At 36.0% G+C, this 9,603-nt stretch overlaps 1 protein-coding gene across 1 annotated transcript; it reads right to left on the bottom strand.

The window, feature by feature from the left end:
* Positions 1–4,955: 4,955 nt before the first annotated feature.
* LOC149145818 (protease Do-like 9) lies at positions 4,956–7,676 on the bottom strand. Its single transcript, XM_089452566.1, has 8 exons — positions 7,641–7,676; positions 7,474–7,516; positions 7,162–7,361; positions 6,671–6,851; positions 5,880–6,071; positions 5,434–5,666; positions 5,219–5,320; positions 4,956–5,089 (listed from the first exon to the last, which is right to left on the bottom strand). The coding sequence occupies exons 1-8, from the start codon at positions 7,674–7,676 to the stop codon at positions 4,997–4,999; spliced, it is 1,080 nt and encodes a 359-aa protein (XP_089308692.1). The 3' UTR covers positions 4,956–4,996.
* Positions 7,677–9,603: the final 1,927 nt, after the last annotated feature.

Below are 9,603 nucleotides of genomic sequence, written 5' to 3'. Positions count from 1 at the left end.
ACTATGGCATACAAATCGGAGCTTCCTACAGCTTCTCGAGTGCACCCAGTTTTCCATGTTTCATGCTTAAAGAAGGTTATAGGTGACAAGCTTCCAGTTCAAACAATATTGCTAGAACTTGATGAGGAAGGAAAAATCATATTGGAACCTGAAGCAGTCAAAGAAACAAGAACTCAACAACTACAAAATCGATCAATTTCAGAGTATCTCATCAAGTGGAAGAACTTACCCGTTGAAGATTCCACATGGGAGGATGAGAATTTTATATAGAAGCATCTAGAACTACTCAAGCATTGAGGACAACACTTTTTTGAAGGAGAGGGCATGTTAGGTCATTATAATACTAGTGATTCCCCCATTACTATTGTTGTTGTATCCCTTATTGTTATTGTTGTGGCCCTATTGTCCCCATATTGTTATTATTGTGCCCCATAGAATCCCTCTATTGTTATTTATGTGCCTTTATATTATTATTGTTAGGTTTACTTGGTTATATTGTGACCCCTTAGACTCCTATATATAGAAAGGAGGTTTTGTCATTTGAATCATCCAAGAATTGTTCATTTGTGTAGTGTAAAGGAGGTTGCCCCTCGAAGAGGCTGAACCCTCGCTAAACCCTTACCCTTGCACAAATCACAAGACTGCCATGTGAAAAACCATGTCACTACCATGTGATCTCTCTGCCACCTATCATGCCACATCACTACCATGTGTCACTTGAAAAAGGTCCACTTGACCACCAAAAAATGTTGAATCCACTTGTTATGTGTCATGACTGCAAAGTGCCACATCATCATCATTCCATGTTACTACCACCTAGCGCCACTTGGATGCCACTTATACTATTATATAGATGCCACATCATCATGCTACATGTTATATCCTCTAATTTCCACATCATCAACCTGCCATTTGTTCTGCCACATGTCAAGGGGTCTACTACATATATGAGAAATCAAACATCCATCCTATCTCGTAGGTGTTTGTCTTGGGTAACCCCTGGATGCCGAGATAATCGTGAAGTGGCCGAATTTCGTCAAAGCCTGAATGTATCCATATAATCTGACATCCACCCATCTGTGCTAGTGTTATAACAATAATACATTGCTTGCCTTGGACCCCAGATGACTAGATACTTTTCAAACACGATGAAACCTTGTCTCATGGAATCGCGCCTAGACTCCACTTTGAACTCAGGGTTCTCTTCATTCCCTGGGAGTTAGACTAAGTGCCATATACCACTAGAAATATCTATAAGAGGACTATATAACAAGGCATTTTTAATGTTATTTTGAACAAGGTACCTCAATAGGAAAAATTCCTTCAAAGATAGGCTACTAGGCTCCACATCCAATACTCAGTATACAAACTAGACAACCAAAACTCAGTAAGAAACCAAGACATCAATGACATCATAAGCTTATTACATTGCTAATAGACTTATTAGTCCCCATAAACTTGACATCATTGACAACAACATCCAATAAACCACACGATACACTCAATAATCCCCCCCTTTGGCATTGATGGAAACATCACTATACATTGTTGGTCATTGATGGCTTTGTGAGCCTTGTCTTCCCCCTGTCAGATTGTTGAAACTCCTACTAACTATTATACTTATGAAGTTCCATTGTATTCTCACTCTCCTCCTTGCTTTGAAGTTCCAATGTTTGCTCATTCTCCTTTTTGCTTTGAGGTGCAAATGTATAATCATTCTCCGCCTTTGACATCAATGGAAATAGGGCTTTAGCTTCTCCCCCTAATTGGATATAAAAGGCTATTGATTTTTTTGGTTGTTAAAAAAAATGGTTTTTTCTACTTAAACCAACTGATACCAATTGAAAGAATTTAAAATTCCCATTTCATCATTTTTGTAGTGCACTATACTCCCCCTAAACTTGTACTACTCCTTTTGAACTTGAAGCTCCCCCCAAGTTCACTTTGTTTTCTTCTCTCTGGCATCTTGGCATATAACTATCTTTAACATATTTGGATAACTATTATTGTAGGGCCTCTTAGGCCTACGTAAATCATCGTATTCACATGAGTACATGTATGTAATGATTAGTAAAAGGTGAATGTATGAGTGATTGGTTAGAGTGGGTACAACCGCTCAATCACATCTCTTATGTATAAATACACATTAATACTAATAGAAACATTGTTGTAATTCCTTCTTGTTGATGGTAAAAAATCATATCAACATGTAAGGGAGACCACCCGGTCAGAGCCCCAACTAAACTCTTACCCATTTGGTGCAGTGGTTCCGACTGGTTCAATTGGGTCCAATTACCCCCTCTCTCTGCTAGCTTATAGTATGTCTATTACTTTCCAATAGAAAGAGAGAAATCAGATCTACCCACTTGCAGAGCTCTTTGCAAGAAAGATATCCTTAAGCTGACTCTACAACTTAGCTTAACTGCAACTAAGTTCTGCCCTTGCATGAGGGGACTTCTAGAATGCAAAATTAAATCTAAATGCAGATTTGCTTTAAGACGCAAATAAAAACTAATCCTATCTCGAATTGGAAAATGATAGCCCTCTCTCAATTCAAGAGCAGATGAACTAATTAACCAAGGGAAAAGCACTGTATGTATGATTGAATTCATTATATAGGTTTCATTAATTAAAGAAGTAGTTCATTCAATTAATGAAAGAGAAAACAAAATGGGAATATATTTAAATAATAAATAATCACTGCTCAGCACATTCTTATTTGAATGAATTCATAATAATTATAATTATGTTTTGCTCCTGAGAGGTAACTTTTACATAACTTCAATAACATAAAACAATTGATACGATAATAGTGCTCAATATAAAAAAGCAATACATTATTATGAACAAGAATTAAAATCAATTAGAGAAATTCTGGTAATAACATATTAACTTACAATCTAAACAATAGTGCATTGGAATGAAAATTTATTAAAATCATACTAGAACTTCATTACAAATTTTGCAGTCCATGAGCAACTTCATCTCTTTGAAGAAAACTTGTCTACAATAGTGCAAAACAAATCTTCCTCTCAAAGCCAAAAATGCTATACCTCTCTATAACTCCAATTTTTGTCCATTACAAAAGTGCAGATGTCCAACAAGAAAAATCACAGAGATTCCCCCAAATACCTCAGATATGAAGTATTCCCCTCACCTATAGCTATAATCTCCTATACAATAGTGCTTTCAGAGCCTCTAATTGCAGAGAATAGGAACCCCTTCCTCATTCTCAACTCTGATATTTAATAATTCCAAGAAATATCCAAAATAGAGAATTGTTGGGAGTAGTTTCCAGATCCTGAATTAGAGCTGCAAATTCTCTAATTTTCTATTTGCTGGTCTTTTTGCATTGCTCCAAAGTGCCTATATCTTAACTTCTCCAACTTATCTCTTGCTACAAACCAACCAAAACCAAAATAAAAATAAATTAAATTGCAAATTAGAAATAAAAAAAAATAAACTCTCATGAAATTACTAAATTAAAATAAATAAAATCCAAAGAAATTCCATGCTATGATTGCTTCAAATGGATATGATTAGCTTTTGAATATCAATGGGGAATGAATTAGTGACACCAATTTTTCCAAGCCAAAGAAATTTGCCCAAATCAAATTTAGAAAAAATAAATTTGTTGTTGCAAATTCATCATTTTGTCTTCTACCAAATTTTTGGGTCATTAAATTATTTAATCTACTAAACTTATCATTCCCAGATTATTCTCCTCAGTCTTAGCTTTCCAATGAGTTATTGTGAGCTTCATTTGGCCAAGTAAATCACGAGATATGCTTCTCCAGTGCGAGGATTTCAATACTGTTACAATTATAGGAAAATGCATGCCTAGGTTGTAAAATTAAGAAAATTTAATTAAAAATCTTAATTTTTATTAACTGTACAATTAAAGTTAAATAATTATTAATTAATACATTTATTATATTAATTATATACCATTTAATTAATTAAAAATATATATTAACTAAATTAAATTAATTTTAATTAAAATATATTAAAAAGTTAATTAGAAAGTAAGTGGCTTTTGGAATCTCCTTTTAAAAGTCCCGAGATAACATCTTAGGAGGGGGGCTTTACACTTACGAAGTGGGAGTTAAAAGGTATGTGAAATTGGAGTTTCGGGGAATTGCTAGGGAAGAACTATTTCAGAGGGTCTTTTAAAATATAAATTGCCGAAATGAGGTGAGAAGGCCCGAGCTGAGGTATGGTGACGTAAGGTGAGAGAAGAGGGAGGTGAGGTGGGATTTCGGGGAAAAAGATTTCAAAGACTTTCAAAAACGAAGTGACGATATGAAGGAGTGCCGAGGTCCCGAAAATGAGTGGAGAGAGGTGAGGTGTGAGGATTTCGGGAGGATGAATTAAAAGGGAGTTCTGAAATGGAAATGGTTCCGATGTGAGGTGTGAGGTGGGAATTGAGCGCGGAAGGAGAGGAGTGTCACGTGGAGTGAGATTTGTTTTTTTTTTGTGTAAAATATAATTAGTAATTGTTTCAAAAGGTACAAAGAGAGGCTGATAGACTTATGAAGTTGAAATTGTTGAATTTCTATGAATGATTAAAAAGTACAAGTATTTAAAAAAAAAAATATTAAAAATTGAAAATAATGAATATTGGAAACCAAATAACATCTACAGTGTAAATTATATATATATATATATATAAATATTCAATTGTATTGTCAATTTGGGTATTGGTTAACTTTTACACAAACATATGCTTCCACAATTGTAACTCTTCTCCAACATTGATTCATATTCTTCGTGAAACCTGCCACATTAGTGCAGTGCAATAAGAAATATTGTAAAGAAAGGTTGAGGGAGGAATAGTCCGAGAACATATGCCAGATACAACCTACAACCGCCAATTGCATATGAATAGTCCGAGAACATATTATAAATGATGAATTCTTCAAACATCAGAAACTATAGCCCATAACTTGACAAAAATCCAGAATGCATAGAATGTTGAAATTGCCAACAAAACTTCCTAATAGTTGAGATAAATAATTTTCAGTTTGCATGCTTCTACCTGTGTATTTACAATATCCTCATAACCAATATTTATATCTGCAACCAGAACCTGTCAATCACCAAAAAACCTTAGTTGGGGGTAGGTATTCTTAACCTTATTATATATAATCAACAAACATGAATAATATTCAGTGACAACTTGTCAATCTTATATATTTACACTTAATTGTATTCTAACCTGAGAAATCACCACCAACTGTTCATCTTCTGTTCGTGCCATAGAATGCAGTAGCTTGTCCAACAGTTTTACTGGAGCATCGTAGTCATAATCTTTTCCATACTGCACTTTGGAATCTCATTGATCATCAGAAACTATACAAATAGATTTTATTCATCCTAACATTAATGTAAGCCAAAATACTTTACACCAATAGATATTATTCAACAACATACTTCAGAACGAAGGTATGGCACGGACAGAGCTGAAAATACAAAGCTAGCTATGATGTAATAAGATGGAGGCTTCCCCTTAATATGTGCAGGGACTAGGCGTTTGTGAGTAGAAAGCTCGATATCAAATTCATGATACTCAGAATCACGTAGAATTTTGACTCTGGCATGCTCTCCTGTGTACTTCTTTGAAACAAGGTAGCTAAAACCTATGCGCTCACCACGCCTGAAAGGAACTAAAATGACAGAATAAACTATCGTTAGAAGAATTTAACAAATACTGATTAAGTTTTACCAAAAACACATCACTAGAGTACATTTGTGTGGAAATATGACATGCACCAAAATTGAAACACACGTGATGGAACACCTACATGAAATGTATAAGATGGAAAATAACCACAAGTGGTAGAGCAAACAGGATGATATAGAAAGAGAGATTTTCTTACCAGTTCCATCATTAGCAATATCAATTCCATCAAAACTGAGAAGAATATCTGACGATGTCAAGAATTTCGCTGCTGGAGCTGTTGGTTCTACCCTTCTTACACAAACACCTTTCTGGTTAGACATCATTCCCATTGCAATACGCAAATCAGGATTCTCCATTTTCTGCCATTCTATTCCAAGAATGGGAAATCCTGCAGATAAAAATCCTAATAAGAAAAAGGCACAACATATTATAATTGCATTACTCAAAATGAGGATATAATTATGCTAGCCATCATGTTACATGAAATAATGGAAAACAACCAGCAATAGCATAGAAATAAGGAGAACAATTGAGAAAGGGCAATAATGCAAACTGTTGCTTACGTGGGTGAAAGTAAAGGATAAGAATATCATTCCAAAACTATGAAAGAAATCAGCAAGCATGCAACAACGTATGAACCTTGTTTGAATGTGTGGTAAAATTGCTGCTTTTGTCTTTGGGATAGGAATTTGTTCAAAGAAATGACAAAAAGAATTTGGATGGCAGTATGGCCAGCCATAGTTGCAGCATAGAACCAATTGAAAAAAAGCTGCTTTTCAAGATACTCTTAATTGTTTATCCAATTGCCATGAAATGGTACTTTGTTCCCTATTATAATGCTCTATCTTCGGTGAATATTACAATATGAGTGTACATGGATGTTGCATCTAAAGAAAGAGATATAAATGCAACAGTAGACAAGAAATAAGCATCCACCACGAACATCAGAAATTTTTGAAACTCATAGATAAAGCACAAAATGCCAACCTGTGTAGTCTCCCGAGCGTTCATAATCCGTGATAAAGTGTGTAATAACCGGAGTTGGTATAACATATCCAATATTTTCTACATCTTCATGTTTAAGTGATTGAAATGCAATTCCCACACACTGGCCTTTGTCATTGAAAGCAGGTCCCCCAAAATTTCCAGCATTTATAGGAGCATCAATATGAATTGATCAAACCAAAAAGCACACCAGCATAAATAGAAACATCTAATTAAGATTCAATCCCATATGGTACAAACTTTCCAGTCATTGAAAGTAGCGCAAAAGACTCGGCTATAATAATGACAAAACACTCTGATAGCATATGAAACCACCAAAAGCAATTAAAAGCACTTAGCAGGTCACCTGCACTCCTAGAAGCTCTGTGGCTCCATTCACATATGAAAGAACTTCAATGTGTGAATATTGATGACAAAACACTGTGTTAACATATGAAACCACCAAAACAAAATAAAAGTACTCAGCAAGTCACCTGGACTCCAAGAAGCTCGGTGGCCCCGTGGACATATGAAAGAACTTCAATGCGTGATACAACTCCACTAGTCACTGAGATTGTGTCACCGCCAATTGGATAACCTACAACAGTGACAACATCCTGCAAAGTAGGCAGCACTCCAAATTGCACTGGAGATACTCCTTCCCAAAACTCATCATCGCTCACAGTTAGCATTGCTGTAAAAATAAGATAAAAATACATTTATTAGCTGCAATAATTTGTGCTTAATCATTCATTCAGTAAATTCTCCAGAGAAGCATTACAATTTACTAACAATTTTGTGCTTACCAATATCACATTCAGTGCCAATCACAAGCACAGTAGCCAAGTACTAGTAATTATAGTATCTGAAGCTCCGCTACCCCAATGGCATCTCTTGTGACCACCCAAAGCCTAACCTGAAGCAAAACCCTTTTTACAGATTGAGCATTCATGGATCCTTGGAATCTTCTTACCTGAAATAGAAGCAGACTCAATTTTCCTTGTTCCATCTCTGGCTTTGGCACCAGAAACCTTAGTCCTCTCCTTTGCAGGAGACTCGTGGAAATTGCCAGGCAACTGAGAGCCCGATCTAGTATTGAGCTCGTCAGCTATGTCTTCTTCTAGGCTCTCATTCTCATCCTATGTCTGTGTAAAACCGCCCTTGAACTTAACGTGGCTAGCACTGTGGCCTCTCAGAGCCTGATAGCAATGAAAAACCTTGTTGCAGGTGGTGCACTTGAACTTGCCCTTCGTAGCCTCATCATCATCATCATAAAGACTGGCATCATCATTAATTTTCTTATATTTAACTTTCTTGCTCATGGATTTCAGAAGCTGAGAACCAATATTGGGAAGGTTGAGGGAACCTGCTTCAGGATCTGCAGCCCCAACGTGAAATTGTGGGTTTTGGGCAATGTTTACTCCACTTGCAAGCATTACAAGACACAAGGCCAAGTCCTCTTCTTCATTATTGGTTATTGAAACAAATTGTTCATGCAGACTAATTTGGAGTGCATACCTGGGTCTTTTAAATCTCTTTTACTTCAACCTTGAGGTAACCATACCTAAAACACGCTTTTAGCTAGCAGAAGACTGTGAATATCAGCAGAACTTGAACTACTCCCCCGAAACGTCACTGCAAAAGTTGCCTATGTGCTACTATACCATTTGGAATTAACCCAATGTAATGCTGGAGGTACCAATTCACACGTTGATATCAAATCGGTAAAGATGCCTGTCATCAAAAGGGCAGGTAGCTCATTGGTAGAGCAGGTCCTGCGTTAAATTCCTAGCAAACCCAAATTTCTCCAGAATGGGTTTGTAGACAATGCAATAAAAGCACAGAAGACAAAGAACACTTTGCATTGAGGCCACGCTCAGAAAACTACTCACATCAACCACAAAAATAGCTAACAACCACTTTATACCACAGCAACTGCTTGCAGCATAGAATTTCATTGAATAATCAACCAACAATAACATAGAAATAAGGAGAAGAATTGAGAAGGGCAATGATGCAAACTATTGCTTATGTGGGTGAAAGTAAAGGATAAGAATATCATTCCAAAACTATGAAAGAAATCAGCAAGCATGCAACAACGTATGAACCTTGTTTGAATGTGTGGTAAAATTGTTGCTTTTGTCTTTGGGATAGGAATTTGTTCAGAGAAATGACAAAAAGAATTTGGATGGCAGTATGGCCAGCGATAGTTGCAGCATAGAACCAATTGAACAAAAGCTGCTTTTCAAGATACTCTTAATTGTTTATCCGATTGCCATGAAATGGTACTTTGTTCCCTATTATAATGTTCTATCTTCGGTGAATATTACAATATGAGTGTACATGGATGTTGCATCTAAAGAAAGAGATATAAATGCAACAACAGACAAGAAATAAGCATCCACCATGAACATCAGAAATTTCTGAAACTCACAGATAAAACACAAAATGCCAACCTGTGTAGTCTCCCGAGCGTTCATAATCCGTGATAAAGTGTGTAATAACCAGAGTTGGTATAACATATCCAATATTTTATGCATCTTCATGTTTAAGTGATTGAAATGCAATTCCCACACACTGGCCTTTGTCATTGAAAGCAGGTCCCCCAGAATTTCCAGCATTTATAGCAACATCAATCTGAATTAATCAAACCAAACAGAACACCAGCATAAATAGAAACATCTAATTAAGATTCAATCCCATATGGTACAAACTTTCCAGTCGTTGAAAGCAGCGCAAAAGACTCGGCTATACTAATGACAAAACACTCTGATAGCATATGAAACCACCAAAAGCAATTAAAAGCACTCAGCAGGTCACCTGCACTCCTAGAAGCTCTGTGGCTCCATTCACATATGAAAGAACTTCAATGTGTGAATATTGATGACAAAACACTGTGTTAACATATGAAACCACCAAAACAAAATAAAAGTACT

This window comes from Pinus tabuliformis, chromosome X (genome assembly GCF_031772625.1).
Source record: "Pinus tabuliformis cultivar Carrire ecotype Pingquan chromosome X, CPIR1, whole genome shotgun sequence".
In the NCBI taxonomy this organism is placed as follows: domain Eukaryota; kingdom Viridiplantae; phylum Streptophyta; class Pinopsida; order Pinales; family Pinaceae; genus Pinus; species Pinus tabuliformis.
Note: the sequence above shows the minus strand (reverse complement) of the source record. Positions and strands in the feature narration are given on the sequence as shown.

Excerpts from the sequence above, each read along its gene's own strand:
- LOC149145818 (XM_089452566.1), bottom strand. The coding sequence starts at position 7,676 with ATGGAACAAGGAAAATTGAGTCTGCTTCTATTTCAG. Across the intron at positions 7,362-7,473 it reads TGGCACTGAATGTGATATTG|CAATGCTAACTGTGAGCGAT; the intron begins GTAAGCACAAAA and ends TTATTTTTACAG. Across the intron at positions 5,321-5,433 it reads TGCCATACCTTCGTTCTGAA|TATGGAAAAGATTATGACTA; the intron begins GTATGTTGTTGA and ends TCCAAAGTGCAG.